Source organism: Clytia hemisphaerica, unplaced genomic scaffold (genome assembly GCF_902728285.1).
Source record: "Clytia hemisphaerica strain Z4C2 unplaced genomic scaffold, Clytia hemisphaerica genome assembly, whole genome shotgun sequence".
Classification (NCBI taxonomy): Eukaryota; Metazoa; Cnidaria; class Hydrozoa; order Leptothecata; family Clytiidae; genus Clytia; species Clytia hemisphaerica.
In genome coordinates this window covers 1200803-1219803 of record NW_027104166.1, presented here as the reverse complement: position 1 = coordinate 1219803, position 19001 = coordinate 1200803, and the positions used below count along the sequence as shown (strand labels likewise).

The 19001-nt window shown below is 35.0% G+C and overlaps 1 protein-coding gene across 1 annotated transcript; it reads right to left on the bottom strand.

The window, feature by feature from the left end:
• Positions 1-352: 352 nt before the first annotated feature.
• On the bottom strand, positions 353-18407 carry LOC136814255 (importin subunit alpha-6-like). Its single transcript, XM_067070771.1, has 12 exons — positions 18166-18407; positions 9561-9623; positions 9020-9110; positions 7641-7732; positions 7145-7276; positions 5911-5999; positions 4874-5137; positions 4408-4486; positions 3657-3782; positions 2906-3033; positions 1676-1857; positions 353-1258 (listed from the first exon to the last, which is right to left on the bottom strand). Exons 1-12 carry the CDS (start codon positions 18274-18276, stop codon positions 1059-1061), a joined length of 1557 nt encoding a protein of 518 aa, XP_066926872.1. The 5' UTR covers positions 18277-18407; the 3' UTR covers positions 353-1058.
• Between the last annotated feature and the right edge of the window lie 594 nt (positions 18408-19001).

Here is a 19001-nt window from a genome sequence, read left to right as displayed (position 1 = left end):
TTGCTTATGTTGGTATATTGATCTTATAAGGTATAAAAAGGCATGTGCAAAGTATTAGAGTCATAGCAGAAAAATTGAGAGAGATACAAGCCTCTAAATCCAAATGCTAAGTATTTGCTCCTACTAAAATGCTAAGTATTGGCTCAGATTTAAGCTTTAGAAAAAATTCTTTTAAATTTTTAAAGTTTATCTTTTCCACGCAACCATCATCAGGGCATAATTTCAGTTCATTCATTATATTGGAAATGAATGATGATTTCCCAAGACCCCTAAAAACGAAACAATTAAAAAACATGTCCCTAGCAACAAGTAAATAGTATGCTATTGGGTATTAAAAAATCATTGCTATAAATTGAAGATAAGAGAATGTGTTCTTTGGAATAAATAAAAAGCTATGTATTGAAAAAATTGAAACAAACTCTATATAGAATAAATTGTAAAAATTTAATGGAAAACAAAAAATGAAAACTATATTTTGAATTTTTTGAATAGAAAATGAAAGTGTTTCTCGTTTAAAAAAATTGAGTGCTGAACAACAAGCTCAATGTATCCAACAGGTACAATAATTAAATAAAAACCAACTTTAAACTGAAAGCATTAGTACCAGAAAGGCGTGTATGCTTCATAAGGATGAAATGAATGGAGACTTCCTTTTTCTCAACGCACTACTTCGTAGTTACTATCCTTAATACCCTGGACCAAGTTTCTCAATCCCAGCCAAGCAAAATCTTTGATCGGAGTTTTTTGAAAAGTGTTACCCTAATGGCGGCACTAGTCAATAGCGGTGTAAATGCATCGAGAGCTACTTTCTACTTTCCCTCAAAAACTTTTGATGATGTAGCGCCGTTAGACGTTAATTTTTAACACTGCAATGGCTTCTTTACGGGTACCAATTCAAAAAAAACTTCGATCAAAGATGGCGGATATAGCTTGGTCCAGGGATATATAATGGCCAGTGTTCGTAGCCGAATAACAACTAATAGCTATCGATCCAAGCTATCTTACCACACCACTGATTTCAGCCGATAACCGAATCAAAACCATATCAATGCTCAATATCATAACTTGAAACCACCTTGAGTATCAAGTGCGGCACCGGCACTAAAATCGTAACCGGCCGAAGAAGAGGCCGGTTGCACGGCATTGTCGATATCTAACTGGTCTTCACTGTCATGGAAATATTTTTCTATAATGTTAAAAGCTTTATCGTAAATCTCTTTATTCCTGTGTTGCTGTAAATACTCGATTTTATCCAGTCCTGAAAGAGATGGAAAATATATTCAATTAATAGAAACAGTTGAAAAGTTGACTTACTTAAAGCTTTTTTAAATAAGACTTATAGTTATAGAACTTTTCTTCAAAATTTGTTTCTTTTGAAAGGCTTAGTAGCTTTTTCTTTTCAAGACAGAAAGTTCATACAAGAAAAATTTGCCACCGCAAACTGCCATTTGAATCGAAACCCCACCCTCTCACATACAGCAACCAGGTTGCTGTTGAGCCAATTTCTTTTCAATATCTCGGATAGTAAAAACTTTATAGATAATCTAATCATGGCAAATGCTAGTCCTTGATTTTCCATTTTTTTTTAACAATCGATCGATGATCTATTAAATCGATTAAGACCGCCTGGCCTCGATAATTTTAAAATCTACAAATAAAATAACACTTGACTTACCAAAACACTCTTCGATTTGCAATGCGTAAGGGTTGACAATAGAGTTTTGTGCTTCCTTAACGATCTGTTCACCTATTCTTAAAATATTGTCTATAGCGGTCAATGAAACTATTATAATCTTTGGGTCATCAACAGAGAGTAGATCAGAAAGTGGTTTCAATGCATCTAAGGACGCCACGTATCTAGAAAAAAATGATGAAAAGGAAAAAGTCAAGACAAAGAATTCAAGAACTTTGATCAAAATTTATAAATATGAGCTATTCATGATATTTATCATGTATTGTTTTCTACAGAAACACTTGCCGGTTCACTCAATGAACAGTCGAGCTTTTCTATGGCTTAAATTTGCCACATCTTACTAGTGTTTCCATGAAAAAACATTATGTCATGAATATCATGAATTGGAGTTTTGCTTGGCTGTTCAGTCAGTGAACCGGCAAGCGATGTATAAGAATATAAAAATGATCTAATTATTCCAGAAAGAGTCCAAAATAGGGTTAGGGTTGGCTGATACATCATCGATACTTCGATCGGTTCAATTTTCGAGACTAAATCTCGCTGTAAATTCAAATCAACGTGAATTCTTTCAAAACACTGACTCGTGAATTTTAGGACATTTAATTTAAATCCCAAACAACACTAGACATAAACCATAGACACAATCGAGAAATGAAAATGCGCTGATAAATGATAAGGTCGTTTCGCTATCTGAGCATGTGAAATTAACCAGAAAAGATTGGATCCAATTATAATTGATCTACTACATTACAATTGATTCATACAATTGATTCTACTACATCTCGGTTATTTGTTAAACTTAGGTAAAATAGTCGCCCACCGTGGCTGGGCGAAGAAGAAAATTTTTCATTTTTTGAAACTTCTTAACTCCGTAAAACGCTAATTTATTGAAAAAAAGTCCGAAAAAAATTGAAGGGCCACTGTAAGTGTATTTCCAAATGACCTTGCGGTAATAGTTGAAAACGATCTTTTCTGGTCACCATCTGGCCCAATAAGATCGAACAAGTTAACTTTCCCTGAAACTTTGAAGAGAGAGGTTAAGAGATAGAGAAAATCAAGACGTTTATAAAGGTTATGTAGACTGCTGTTATCGACTAACGGATTCGTGCTCCTTATCGATACTTTACTATACTACCTGTGGTTATGTAGAGGTCTGCGATCCAGATTAAAGGTTGTGATGATAAAAGGTATTATTGTGAAAATGCAAACTACCTGATGTGTTGATTTGAACCGCCGGACGTGATATTAGCAACAACCCAAGCTGCTTCTTTCCTCGTCTTATAATCCGCGTTAGATAACGTGTTTAAAACGGATGGTACGATATTAGCATCTATTACTGCCTGTAAAGAAGAAAGGTTTTGCAAAAGTGAATTCCTCAAACAAAGCTCACGGTCATGATGGGGGGGGGGGGCTCGTTTGACGGGGTTCGTTTGACAACCCCATAACCTTTGATTGCCCAAAGTTGTTTCTATTATATCAAAAGGAAAGTGTAGCTCAATTTTTTTAATTTCCACAACCTTCCTAAATCCTCCTACTTTGTTTTAGGAAATGTTTCACGAAAGTCTTTAAGTTGAGCCTTTGAGTGTTTGATTTCTATAAAGGACTGAGCTATTTTTGTATTCTTTACTAGGAAGTAATATCAGGATCCAATTTAAAAACAAGTTCAATAAATTCAATAAATGATACACCTATACCAGACGCTTCAAGAGGAACTGGGTTCGAGCCTACAAGGGTCAAATATATGTATACGGGAGCATGGCATTGACATGACAACATCTAAACCTGGTAAATTCGAATCAATCTTATTTCATGAAGTTTTGGTACAAAGGTTGAGAGGTTTAAACAAGGTACGTTGATTGGTAATCCTTAGTGGTGCGACCGCCTATTTGAGGGGGGTAAGGGTTAATAGGTGAATTCAGACAATGACTTTTATTTTGGTTCCAGGGCGATCACAGAATGATACCTGTATTTGTTGTTTATTACCAGCCGTGATATTGGATAACGCCCAACAAGTTTCCTTTTGGATGTGTTCTTTGGGATAGTTCAGTAAGCTGATCAACGTCGGCAGCACATTGCAATTCAGTACAACCTAGAAAAATTTAATACGAAACCTTTCTGTTAAAAAACAAATTTTCTTCTTAGAAATTAAGCAAATAAAAAAGAAATAGTCTATGAGCGTTCAAGGTTGGAACATACAAATTTAACGAAAAAAATAACCAAACGTAAAAAATTCTGTCAGTTAAAAGATCCGTTGTCTGAACAAAACGACCACGGCTTTTTCCTCGACATGGTTCAATAGAGTGAAGAAAAAATCGCGCGCTGGGATAGGGATAGGGATAGGGATAAGGTAGTCTATACTAGACGTCATCCACGTTTTTTCTACGCAATTAACGTCTATTCCACTTTGCGACTGTTTCGAATGTTTCGAGCCAGGTTTTCGTTTTTTTTTGACGTCACTTTAGACTTTCGAAGCTCCTATAGTAGCAAAAAAATCAAATTTGCGTCAAATCACTTGAAAGGCTTCTATTTTTCGAAAATCATCAAAGTGGAACTCACCAAGAAACGAGATGAAAAATCCCGTTTTTTGGTGAGGTGCTCACTAAGGATAAGGGTAAGGGTAAGGAAAAAAATTCTTCGTTAAGCGATGTCACTTTTTTCCGACATCGTACATTACTGAGAAAAGTTTTTTCTCTATTGAATACGATTTTTCTAACCTGTGTTTGAAGATCATCACCAGTCACTATATTTCCAACAGCTCTTAATGCTGCTGATACCACTTTACTCCTTGGATGTCTAAAATGAAAAAATCACCGTAATGTATATTTATTCTTTGGTCTCCCATACATGTCGTTTTGTCGACGATTTGACACTTTTAAATAAAGTTATAATACCCTTTATTACAGAATTATGTAGTCATATTTTTTCAAAGGTGGCATAATAGCTATGTACTAGTTTTATTTCCTTCCGATAACAGTAGATTCTTATGTGACCTAGACTGTCATTGCATCACGCTTAAACATTATGACCATAAGCTTAACGCGCTTCCACTTAACACAACTCGGCCACCACTCCCCATTTAAAACCAATCAAAGGAAAAAAGTTTAATCTCTTTTCAAAAAAGGAAATAAAGTAAGGAAATCAACTATCTATCTAACAGAAATTAAGGTACACAAAAATTACTCTAAAAGTTCAACCAATCTTCGACAGACCCCAACATCAATGACAGCTTGAATCTTTTTATTAGGTCCATCTGACAAATAAGCAACAGCCCAACAAGTGTCTGTCAAGACGAATTTATCCTCGTGGAACAGCAATTTCGCCAGCGTTGGCAGTGAAGGCGATACCTGGCTGAACTCTGGTGGTGGACTTTTTCCTCTGCATAGATTGGACAGACACCAAACAGCATTCCGTAAAGTACTGATAGCAATATCTTGACTAAGAAGTCTAAATAATGGAATGAGAAAAAAATATTTGTCAAAAATTTTAAGCAGGAAATTTAGTGGAAAGCTAGTGAAAATTACCAGCATTGCACTATCAATTGTTAAGATTTTCAAAGCAAAGGTTTCTGTACAGTCGCTAATATATCTGAAAAAGCTTATTGAAATTCAGAAACAACACATGTTAAGCTAAAAGTTAAAAAAATTCAAACCAAAAAAGAAATCATATCACCAATTCAACGTGACAAGGAGAAAAGTAGCAAACTGATGAATCAGCACAGCAACAAAACAAACTCAAGAAAAAATGAAAAATTAAGAAAATGGCACTCTTAAATAAGCAGCCTATTACATGATCAAGAGCTTGTACAAATTTAATAATATTCCGCACGCTGTTATGTTAAAGCCATCAAGATAATTTTTGATAATTTTTGATTCGTATTTCTTAAGGACAGAAAATCTATTTTAGCACAAGAATAATTCGCAAAGGTTCGAATCAACTCACATTTTGAATGAAAGAACCTTTCGGACACAATAAAGCTTTGAAAACTGAATAGGGAACACTAGACGGTTCCCATCGTCATAAATGTAGAGTAAGATTACTGCAACCGCATGAAATAAATATCTTATTGGAAAAAAGTTTACTAAAGAAAGATATTAGTCGGAATAGCATCGAATGCAACGCCTTTTTAAAAGGCAAAAAATGTTCGTAAAAATCATTAAATTTAGTTTCAACCCCAAATCATGAATTAGGGTTTTAAAAATAACATAAGAAATACTTACTGTAACAAGGGTTCCATGATACCACATTCTAAGCAAAAGTTTCGACATTGTGGATTATCACCAGCTATATTGCCAAGAGCCCAAACAGCCTAAGAGATAATGACAGTTCCAAAATTTAAATTAAAGGCCGGGAAGGGTGAAAAAATCTTTACTCTTTTTGCACTTTCTTACTTGAAATCTTTAGCTTTTGACAGTAAATATTGGCTGTTTTTAATGGCTTTCATCCTGTTTCATCACATATAAATATGTCGGATCAGTGGGAAAACAAAATTTCCTAGTTTGTATTGTTCAAGCTATTATTCTTGACCAACTAGGTAATCAGGCTGTTCCAACGAATTGAGAGGATGCTGGGAGGGATTTTCATTCTAGAGGTATTATCATGGCTCCGAATGGGGTTCTAGGTCCCCCCAACAAATTTAGGTCCCCCCTACGATTTAGGTCCCCCCACTTTTCAGTAAGGTTCAGGTCCCAGTTGAAATATAAAGGTTCCGGTCCCTGCAAAAATTGCTTTCAAGGTTCAGGTCCCAGCAAAAAAAGCTGCTGTCATTTCTGGTAGTATTATTACTAGTTTTTTTACGTATCAACATGGGACGTCAACCAACTGAGGGAGAGAAGAAAGAATTCATGTACATCATAAAAATGCGGGGTTAAAAAAATTGGGGGTCCAAATTGAAAATTTAAATAAATGTTGCCCACCATGGTTGGGCAACGAGAAAATTTTGGAATTTTAACAGTAGAAATCTGCCATTTTACCCTACATTTTGATAGAATGTAAGAGATAATAAATTCAATAGAAAAATCCTTAACTTATTAACCAAAACAATAGTGAGGGGGTATTTTACAGTTTCCTAATTAGCCCCCCAGAACTTTAGTGTAGCCCTTCAGCTCCCCCCACTTTTTTAGGTCCCCCCTGAGTTTAAAAAATGAGACAGCTCCCACCCACTTTTAAGCCAATTTGAGATTTACACCCCCCCCAAATAAGTGGGGGGGGGGGGGCGGAGCCATGATTATTCTAACAAAATAAATAGTTTTAAAGACATTTTGAAGATGATAATTTTTTGGCCTAGCGGAAGGAACAGGTGTACCAAAATTGCGACCTTTACACATTTACCACATTACTTAAAAAGGGGCAAAAAACCATCACTTTCACAAAATTTGTTCTAAGTTCTGGCCTAAACTAGCCCTTCTCCCTTCTCACCAAATGGTTTAAAAAAAAGAAATTTTTCATATATACCTGTTCCCTGACATCTTCATGAGGTGATCGTAACAAATGGATGAAGATGGGTACTGCACCCGCTTCAACAATAACAGCTGTTTGTTCAGACGTACCCGATGCTACATTTGTCAGCGCCCATGCTGCTTCGAACTGAGAGAGAAGAACTACTTTTTTTTTAACAGTCAAGTAATTTGAGAATTAAGAGTTTTAACTGTCTTCCAATCAGTTTCACAGGATCCTTGGAATTAGTCTTCAAGTTCAGCCTAGCCCAAAGTTTGTATGAAAAAAGGCAAACATGATTATAATCAAACATTTCAACTGAAAAGCCAAATCACTTTTTAATTAGTTTAACGATTCATAACAAAGTATGCTCATCAGCCCGTTGAAGATGCATAGTTTTCATAAAGTTGTTTGAAAATTTTTCAGTTGTGAAATACAGATAAATACTACACACATCAACAAAGAAACTTCTGTCTTCAAAAAGAATAAGAACCTTATCAAAACAAAATCATACCTGTAGTATGTGGTTGTCAGTTCTTTGCAAAAGTTGAACAAGAATGGGAATTGCTCCTGCCTCGATGACTTCCATTATTGGTGGATTTGTATCTAAGTTGGGAAAAACAAAACAAAAAAATAATGCAGGATCTTTCTAATTACAGTAATTATTGTGATCTTATTATGATCTTAATCAGTTTTTAGATTTAGACTCTCTAACTGTAGAAACAACAAACTTAGTTCAACTTAGTTCAAGCATTGAGTCCACAATGGAGATGAAAGGAAGGATGATCTCGTCAATGCAGACTGATGGACCTTATCCCAGTATAGTTACTGATTCTAAGATACCCCTACCATGGCATTTATATCAGACACTGTTGACCCTGTGCGTGTGGCATGACAGAGAAATTACTTAAATACTCATGTATACAGTAAAACCTCTAATTACCGGACACTCTAAAAGGCGGACACCTCTGATTAGCGGACAATTTCATTTTCCCCGGCTGTTTCCTAGTCAAATCCTCATAAAAAAGTTTCTAAAAGGCGGACACTCAATTAGCGGACCCTCTGATTAGCGGACAAATTTTTTCGCATGAAATGGCCAAAACCCCTATTTTAGCTCTCCAATTAGCGGACATTGAATATCAAACGGGTCACAGATGTCCAAAATCGAAAAAATTTTTTAGATATTTTTATTTCAAGCACTTATTAGTCTTATATTATTCAAACTATTTCTACAAATTTCCAGTTTTCCCTTGACCCATTCAACGAATTGTATTTAAAATTTTGGTATTATATTTCTAGATTTTCTTTTATTTGTTTGAAACTAAATTGTTGCGTTTTAATAACCTTTCTCTTGTTCTTCTATGGCCTAGTGTCTGCAGATAAGTACTTTAGACCCCAATTTTGTATTTTCGACACCCTGGGATGGCCTAATTTCAAAATTGGAGCTCCGAGATCAAAAGTTTCTAAAAGGCGGACACTTCTAATTAGCGGACACTAACCCCTTTCCCCGATGGTGTCCGCTAATTAGAGGTTCCACTGTATAAAGAGTGAGTAAGTTAAGAGGACTCTTGCAAGTGCTTATTCATGTAAGTAACTTCACTACCCCATGTACAATGTCTTGCATACACCCTAATATCAGAATGTGGTAATAAATATCCCTCAAATACTTTGTTTCATTAAGAATTTCCTTTGAAATTCATTTCCATTTTGATTTGGTGCATTTTACTGATACATTTCATAACTGCTTATATAAATGTAATAAAAGATTTATTAACCCACAAGAACAATATTCAACTTCACTTTGCAGGCTTGAATATAATTCACCTTTAGTTAATAAATTGGTCAACCCAAGGTGAAAAACCGTGCAATTTCTTTTCATTATGTTATCCTTACCTTGAGACAGCAACTTTCTAAGCATGAATGTAGCTTGAACAGGATCATTTGACATCAACGAATTCAAAATGTTTGGTAACTCATTGAGGAGCTGAATCGAAAAATAGAATGGATGAATTAAAAAATAATTCAAATCATTTAAGGGGCTGGGATGATTCAATTCCAGTGAAAAATCCAACCATTTTTCTTGACTGTTAACAGCTGAACAACACAATTTTGAATTGCATTGGAAACTAGATATTGAGAAAAAAGTCTTAAAAAAATTGTACAATAGTGAACAAAAGTTTTTTTTAACTTGGCTGGACTTGAACACAAAATTCAATTCATAATAAGTAAAGCTGACACGGACTGAAGAAGACTGGGTACTTGGAATTTTGGCCAGCATTCATATGCGCCTACATTAAGTTGAACTTGCATAAGCGTACAGACTACGCTTATAACATGCAAGATATTTGAAAATTTCAACTGCCAGATTGCCTGGTAAACACTCTAATTGAATAATTAATCAAATAATTAACCTAGGAAACATTTCTTAACCTACAGAGACACCATCAAGCCCAGGACTTTCTTCCAAATCTGGTTGGACATTCCTTCGTTTTTGCAGCTGAAATGGAAAAAAATAAATCTAAGAACTATCTGATAAATGTAAATTATTACCAGGTCGACTTTAAAAAATGTTACGTCTGGTCAACTGGGTGACAAAGAAAAAAGTCATGCGGGCGGACGCCATGTTGAAAAAATAAGTAAACAAGTGATACTTTTATGGACCTACCTGGTTATGCATTTAACACATATAATTGATATCTACGTGAGCATGACCGTTAAACAATCATTCAGAACACAAATAGTGACGATCTATTAAAATTAGTCGTTTGTTTCTTATAAAAAAAACGTTTAGAGACCAAAATTTCATGCCCTTGAAATATTCTTTCATATTCAAGACTTCGTGAGCAAGAAATACATCTATCTCATCAATAAATTGAGTAATTTGCTTTGACTAAGAACATTGATGTATCCTTATTAATAGCGATTCTTATAGATAAACATGCGTTTTTTGAGCTAAAAAATTCTTTTTTTACAAAAATCTGCTTGGGCCATCTTTTACCTACTTTCATGCAAAAATTCAGAAATAAACAATGAACCAATATTTCACAAAGTTCAAAAACCCTTTTTAGCCGTTTTTTGGCCCAAATTTGCCCAAAAACATTTTTTTTCAAATATCAGTGTCCGTCACATTCAAGGGTTTATAGTTATGCATCTTTGTGTAAAAAATCATAAAGAATGAAAGAGCCAATCTCGAGAAAAGCTAATACCTAAGTAATTGATAATGTGCTTATAAAAAATATGGAATTTGGCCAGTTTTTCTATAAAAACACGCCAGGCAACCAAAATTGCATGTTTAAACACACATATTTTTCAAAAGTAAGCCCTCGTGAGCAAAAAAAACATCTATCTCATAAAAAAATTGAGTAATTTGAATAAGAACATTGATGTATGCTTATTAATAGTGATTCTTATAGATAAAGATGCGTTTTTTGAGCCAACAAAATTTTTTTGCAAAAATCTGCTTGAGCCATCTTTTACCTATGATGGTACCCTACTTTCATGCAAAAATTCAGAAAAAATTAATGATCCAATTTTTCACAAAGTACAAAAAACCCGTTTTTTAGCCGTTTTTTGGCCCAAATTTGCCCCAAAATTTTTTTATTCCAAAATCTGGCTCCGTCACATTTTGGCAACCACCATTTTACACCTTTATACCAAAAATCAAAAGATTCCTATGATTCAATCCTGATAAAAGTTGGTAACAGACGAACGGAGGGACGAACAAACATAGGTTAATTTATAGGACCTCCACCGGGGTAGGTCCAACAAGCCACATGCTGAATGGACCTACCTAACGATGAAAGTTAGATAGCAATAAGGAGAAAAATGAAAAAAATCAGTCAGAAAATATAGCATTGTGCGAAAATACATAACACATTAAATTCATTATTGATTGTTGATAGGGGGAGTCGGAAGGGGAGTAGGGAAAAAATCAGTTTTATTGACAATCGAATCATGCTTGATGGTGAGCATTGTTATCAATGTTTTTTTTGCGTGAAAAAACAAAGAAATGTAAGAAAAAAGTCCAATGAAAATGTGCAAAACCGGTTTTTCCTGGCATATTTCCGGCATTTTCGGCCGTCTTTCGAAAATTGGGCTCCGTCACATTTTAGGTATTGTCATTTTGCATCAGTGTGAAATCGAGAAATTCAAGAAATACTGTCTTTCCGGCGAAAATGAGAATTTTATGCGAAAAAGAACCAACAAACCAATAGACATAAAGTTTAAAAAGCCAAAAGCAGAAACACAATCACATAAACACAAACACCAAAAACCACTTAAAAACCCAACAAATATGTAATGCAATCTGGAGTCCCCCACTTGCGACAGGCGCAGCGGCTTTAAACATGTTTTAAGGACGTCCAACACTCAGCCTCCCCTAGATTCCATAACCCTGAACCGACCCGCAGTCCAAACAAACTGACAAACATAGAAAAATAAACAAAAACTTGCTCACAAATACAAAGAAACAAAAAAGGGGTTATTAAACAACAGACAAAACAAACAAGTTCAAAGAGACAAGAACAAGACAAACATCAAGTATAAAAAAACAAAAATTTTCAAAAAGTAGACCCAGAACCCGGTTCGACACGTAAAGTCTGAAATGCCGTGCAGATGTTCGCACGGGAAAGAACGAAAAAGAAAATCTAAAAATGAATAAGTTTATAATCAGTTATAATATTCAATACAGTATACTGTTTCTATCTTTCAAATAACACTTACAAAATAAGATTGCCACCTCATCTTTCCCACGCGAGAATGCAAGCTAATCATTTTTTGCGTGCTCAAGGGGAAAACAAAAGTGATCGATATTGTCTTTTGGGAGAACACAACAGTCATTTGAATAACTACCGTAACTTGATCTAAAGTCAACATCCCTCTTCTAATTTTGACACACTTCTTTAGAGGTAAGAATGATAGATAGGTTGGGATCACTGATAGACAAAAGATTTTTTCCTCTCTGATCGCTAAGCAAAAAAAAAAAGTTTTTATCAGCGATTCTGACCTTTCTATTATTCCTAGCTCTAAAGAAGGGTCTCAAAGTTAGAAGAGGGATGTTGACATTAGACTGTCAACTTAAAGTAATCCCTTTACTGTTTACAACACAGCAGTTACCTAGGGACAAGAACATTTATCCCATTTGTACTGGTTGAGAGAAAGTAATATAGTGGAGTAATTTAATAGGTATTCAATAGACCAGAATGCACCGTTGCATTCTCCAGACGATGTTAACCGAACTGAACCAAACGTTATCAAACCAATTTTTGTAATTGAACAATCGTATTTCATCGAACTAATCGAATGATAATTGTTCCATTACCGAACCAAATTGCATAGTAATTGAACTATACTGGAAATCACTGTTCAATTATAGTTTGATAACGATATATTGTTCGATTAAGTTCGTTTAGAGTTCAAATAGAGTTCTATTAGTTTGTAGGTCCTCAATAACGCTGTTTGTTTTACGGGGCGGGCGCCAACTACTTCTGCCCAACCCTGATGGTGCATTTGTAGCCGCCCCTGAGAACGAGTGGTGGTCGAGGTCTACGGATTGAAATCGAACACATCGAACAGTTATCAAACTCAATCGAACTTTACCGAGATTACTCGGTTCTATAACTGTTCGATTAGTTCGATTGCTCGATGGTTTGACTGACCTATAAACGACTATACTTTGAAGGAAGAACTTCAGAAAAAAACTCATTGACCAAAAGATGTATTTTGTAGTTGGGCTGATTGAGAATCCATCTCGTTAAGATGAAAAAATTTCAGCAATGTTTTTTTCAACGTTGAAAAACTCTTATTTTGATCTTACTTAAGGTAAAAAAGAGGTTGCGAGATTTGGGTTACTGGTTAGCAAGGCAAAATTCGCTAATAAGCTGGTAAATTTGTAATCCTGGAATATTGAAGTCCCCCTCCTAAACTGAAACTGACCGGTGTTTTTGTCCAGTGCCTAAAGTATTATTAAAATTATTCTGGACAAAACTTTTTGGTATTTTTGACCAGTGTGCAGTGAAGGTCATTCCCGTGGATTTTTAACATACGAGTTGCAAGTTAGTTCTCAAGTTGCGAGTTGCTATCAAATATGCGAGTTGCGAGTTGGTTTTTGCGAGTTGCAAGTTACAAGTTGCTATTTTAACCAAATAAAAGTGCGAGTTGCAACTTGAAAATTTCACGTTAAGAAATCAAAATCGCGAGTTGCAGATTAAAATCGCGAGTTGCAGATTAAAATTGCGAGTTGCAGATTAAAATTGCGAGTTGCAAATTAAAATTGCGAGTTGAAAAATCAAAAGTGCGAGTTTCATTTCAAATAAAAATTGCGAGTTGAAAAATCAAAAGTGCAAGTTGCAAATTAAAATGGCGAGTTGCAAATCAAAATCAAAATCGTTATTTCGTGTTTTAACTCAAGTTTTCTTCCTTCTTTTACATTCTAGAGTTATTTTTCGCTAGTTTTGTTATTTCGAAACTCAAAAAATATCAATAGATAGAAAAATAGATTACCAATTCAATACATGAATACATAGGGTATTTTACTAAGCTATAAATATCTATAACTTATAATATTTCTCTTTATGACAGTTATGACAGCTTGGTTGCCTCAAAGATTTGTCACTTTTCACTTAGGCGGCAATCACAAATATCTTTGTTTCGCGTCGCCCGACCAACTCCTGAAAATTGAGTAAAATTGAGTCGGAGAGTCAGTAAAATTTTTGTACTTTTTGTTTTGATGACGTTTCCTTTGCTCAAAAATTTTATTATTGCCGATTTCTAGCGCATTCGCAGAATTTTAACTTTGTTTATCATTACACGTGCCATTATGTGTCAAAGATCACAGTGTTTAAACTTCATAATCTGAAACCACGCAAAACATACACGCGAGTGGGCCTCCTGCCGCCTCAGTTAAAGCCCTTTTACCTTTTACCGCCTCACAGACCAATTTTAAGAAAACCCGAAAAATTTTCTACCGACCGACCGACCAACTCACTTTTTAGATCCAACGATGATGCGAAATGAAGATACTTGTGATTGGCGCCTTATATAAAATAATCTTGCTTGTGAAAATTGACGTTACGCACAAAAAAGCTTGCAGAGAATTTGATAGTGTCGGTGGAAGAAAAAATTCGAAAAAGAAATCCATTTTTTTACGAATCACCGCGGACGGGATATGTTTTCTACTCATTTTCTTTTGGGCATTTTTCATCTCCAAATTAAATAAAAACTCCATTTCCATGAATCACCATTTAGGAAAAGTCTACTGTGTGTGAAAACTGAAGCAAACAAAGCATTTCATTTCCCTATACATATATAGATACCTCTTTCAATTTATAATTTTACTTCATTCTCAAAGTTTTTTTAATACCGTAGGACGGGGTGAATCGGATACCCGGGGTGAATCGGATAATTTGTTTAATCGCCTCTCATACTTCACTGACGATGTCTTTTTCCATTCTCTTTCAGATCCCGTTCACTGATCAATCAAGCTATCGGAAAATATGGCTTCGAAGATTTGGAACATGTTCTTCGGAAATTGAAGAAGAAAACCTTCTGATTTTCGGACCCTTTTTTGAAATGCCGAATAAGAAATAATGAAGCGATCGTGATTGGAGATTCCTTTGGCATTGTGTTCTACGAAAGCCAGTTGTATACAATCTTTGGTTCACTAAACCAAAAACAATGTATATTCTTCGTATTTTCATTCTAAAGTTAGGGCGGAAAATTGTTCGCGTTAAAATGCGAATCGCCCATTTGCGCCCCAAGTTGAGGGCGTTGTTAAGTGATACGGAACCGAGAAATGGAAAGGAGTTAATTATTGAATAATTAAAAAATATCAACTGCCGTCATCATGTCATTTTTAATTACTGCCCCACTATCCCAAGAGGCTTGTTAGTGTTCAGAGTAGCTAGGAATAAATGTTCAAATGTTAATAGTCACTCATTGTTCATTGTTGTTCATGTGAATACAATGTCTTTTTTGTATAGTGATAATTTAAAAGTTTATGTGTTATATCATTTTCCAGAAGAAGATAGTGGGAAGGGTAAGGCTACAAACACTTTACAACAGGATAAGAACGTTTATTAAAGAAATGGACGCCTCAATCTCTCCTCCTACCTAGGAAATGCCTTTGACGAAAGGGATTTTTTCTAAAAGCTTGATAATGAGACAGGGTACAGTATGAATCAAGACATAATTTCCCGTTCGTTAATATGCTGTTCATTCTCTTGGAGGTCTCGCATTCCCTGGCTTAAATCATCTCTGACTCTGAGACAGGGGTGCAAATATTTCTGCAAGCGGAAGTTGGAAAAAGGGGCAAAAAAGTATGACACGTTGGAGCCCCTTCCTAGTGGTACAATTGGCAATAAATAATCGGCCCAGTGAGAAAATATGGCCCAGACATTTAAGAACCCAAGAAAGTTTTATTTTCTATATTCCTTACCGTTTTTTTATCCTTCATTTTCCCAAAGGGTATAAAAGTTCTCACCGGGCATTGAGAGAGACAATGTTATAAAGTACTTTCTTGCGCTAAGAAAAGAATAAAAAGTACATATTTCCAAATAAGAGCTTAAAAAGTTTGCTGCCAACTACGATATACTATGTATCTGAACATTGAATACCATATAGAATTAATACTGTCTCCTGTTTTTATGTTCATGGCGAGTCCACGCTGGTTATGAATTCTGTGCCACCGTAATACCCCTGTCTCAGTAACTCAGTGAAAATTTGAAATTGACCATCTCGGAGAAGTTATGAAACAAGTAAAACGTCACACACACCGGGTCTGTATTTGTAATCTCTTAATTCTCACTGGAGTACGGAAAAATTCACTTTTAAGCATTATTCCTAGAATTCATTAATAATTTTTTTTCGATTTTGACCGGGTTGACCTTGTTGTAGCAGAGGTGTCAAAATACCGACAGTTCTCCAAGGGCCATAACCTTAGATACAAATACTTTTGCATGCTTCGTTTTTGTATTTTTGGAATCTTCTTTAAATTCTGCGTCGATCGGTATACAATTTGTACGCACTTAAAGCAGAACCAAGGCCACCAGAGCCTCTGAAAGTCAAACTTTCGATGAAATTCGATGAGGTCAAAATTCTTAAAGTGGCTTGACAGTGAACGTGTTAGAGTTAGGTCATTCTTTGTAATTTTTTCACCGGTTTCCATCGAGACGGGATCTGTGACCGGGTCACTGATACAGGGGTTTAATTTCTCTACTCTTATTATCGGCTCAGTTATATCACACCCAGTATCGCTGCGAAACTGGAAAAAGTTAGATTTTCATGGGGCATTAGTAGAAGTCCAGTGGATACTTGAGACAGGGGTATTCTATGGACGCTCAACGTCAAAAGAACGTTCTTTTATAACGTCCGTAAAACAATGGGATATGTACAATGGGTTTTTTCGGGTGAATTTTCTATTAACCTAACCTAGCCTGTGAATGTGAAACAGAGGTGTGGGTATGCTAGTCTCTTCTGGGATTAAAAGAAATACGCACCTGCTGGGTACGATTTCTGCTTTTAAATTCAACGCTATCTATCGTAACTGCGGAATATAACGACCATATAACTAACGACCATGTGTTTGTTGACTCTATCGGTCGATGCTTCGAAGAAAATTTGATATTTTCGTAAGTTGTCCAGTTTCTCTAATGTTCTTCTTTTTTAACATTTGTTTACTTGTCCCTTTTAATTTTCTCTGGAACGAAACGCAAGCGTTAAATAAAAAAACAAACTAGGATTTAAGCTGATGTAGTCAGACCTTTCAGAGACGTTTAATTTTCTTACATTGCACTTTCTATCGTGCATTCAACCAACACTTTTCATAGCGCACACTAATCAAAATTTTATTATCAATGATACTAAACGTATTACCCAAATACATTTCCCTTAGGTATTACATTTTTATGACTCTCCATCTAATGAATAATTACTTTGTGAGAATTGCATGAATTCAAATTATAACTTCGGCAAAACGTAATTTTTGAAAAATGGTATTGCTCCACCACAAAATTCTCTATAATGTTTTGTTTATGTTCTGAATGGCGCCCCGTCAAATTCTATCCATTTCACCCCGAAACGAGTGACTCGATTTTCTTGTATTCGATTGAAGATTGTTCCTCGTAGAAGAAACTTTTGAAAATGAAATTTTCTAAACTCGCGAATTAGACCCCACTCGTCAAGTTCTGCGGTATAATTAGGTGGCAGGTCTTTCAGGAAGAGGCAATTTGCCCAAAACCTTCCAATTCTATCCGATTCACCCCGTCCTACGGTAATAAAATCACAATAATTTAAATATGATGTTCTTTTCAAAGCAAAAATCCCAAATGAAACTATTTATTATGTTATGATTGCAACATTTTCGAATATTTCGAATGCATAAAATAGACGCGTGCGAAAAAACAATCTGTAAAACTGCAAAATTCATGTAATTAAGAAAGCACAAAAACAAAATTTCATTTCAACTCTCTATTTTAATTTTTCTTTTGATTTTTCAACTCACGATTTTAATTTGCAACTAGCGATTTTAATTTTCAACTCACACTTTAGATTTTTCAACTCGCACTTTAGATTTTTCAACTCGCACTTTTAATTTTTTAACTCGCAATTTTAATCTGTAACTCGCGATTTTAATCTGCAACTTGCGATTTTGATGTCTTAACATGAAATTTTCAACTCGCAAATCGCACTTACTTTTATTTACTTAAAATAGCAACTCGTAACTCGTAACTACTCGTAACTTGCAACTCGCATATTTGATAGCAACTTGCAACTTGCAGGACCAACTCACAACTCGCAGGACCAACTCGCAACTTGCATATTATCAATTCACATCATTCCCACCTCTTTGCTCACATTCAAAATTTTGTGAAACTTGGCAACTATGCATTTTTTGAAATACACATGAATTTGTCCAAGCTGCCCGGGCAGCTTTTGAGGAATCGGTCTACTATAGATAAAAAAAAACATCTAACAGAATGTCCAATCTAAAATACAAAATTTATGGAAGTTAAATAATAAACAAACTGATTAAAAGTTCAAACCTGTTCTTCTCTTTTAGCTTTTCTGATTTGTACACCAGCTTCTTCTCTTCTCCTTCTAAGCTCTGAGTTATCAAGAGCTTTGTGCTTATACTGAGTTATCCTTGAAGACATTTTTAGAACCAGCTTTAGTGTTTATTGGCCATTTGAATTGGAGAAAAAAAATTTAGAATGCAGCCTGTCCCCTGCAGCAGAGTCATAAATTTTTTGAACTTGATGTTTGTTTCTCCACTGCGCGAGTGAGATTTAAGTTGCCGATCACAATACAGACTGAAACCCTTATTGTAGTATGTAGTGCTAGCTTAAATCGGTTTCGATTTCTCAAAGACACAAGAGACAGGGGGTTATTGCATGATTCTTTTTATCTCTGTTAGACAATAGGTAAAAAGTCAAAATTGAAAAAACAGAGTGAAAACGAAATTTCATAGTATTTTAAACCTAAACTTACTTTTTTAATTTTTCTGTAACACTTAACCACAAATTATGAACAATTAAAAGTTAAACTTTTAGGCCCTAATTAGAGTAATTATATTTTCCGGGAATTCGGTTGATTTCAAATCCAGTGAAATTTGTTTTGAAAATTCCACTGAAGTGAACACACGTAGCCTGGTAGCTTGAACAATATGGTATTAATTTTTTTTTTGACTTTTATCCTATCATTTCTGTCTTTATCAGGATTTTTCTTCTTGTGATTATTGTAATTTTACTAGTTGTTTATTCATTTTCATTAAAATGCTATATTTCTTAGTTCAATTTGGCTTTAATGAAGGGTGCTGCTGACTCCTTTCGTTTTTAGTTCGGGACGAGTACGAGTGAAAGTAGATTTTTTGTTATTCAAT

What these genes read in the sequence shown, in the direction of transcription:
- LOC136814255 (XM_067070771.1), bottom strand. Translation starts at nt 18,276, where the DNA reads ATGTCTTCAAGGATAACTCAGTATAAGCACAAAGCTCTTGATAACTCA. An exon ending in TAGAAAGTTGCTGTCTCAAG is followed by an intron (nt 7,733 to 9,019) that starts GTAAGGATAACA and finishes TTCCCAACTTAG; the next exon opens with ATACAAATCCACCAATAATG. An exon ending in CTGACAACCACATACTACAG is followed by an intron (nt 7,277 to 7,640) that starts GTATGATTTTGT and finishes CTTCTCTCTCAG; the next exon opens with TTCGAAGCAGCATGGGCGCT.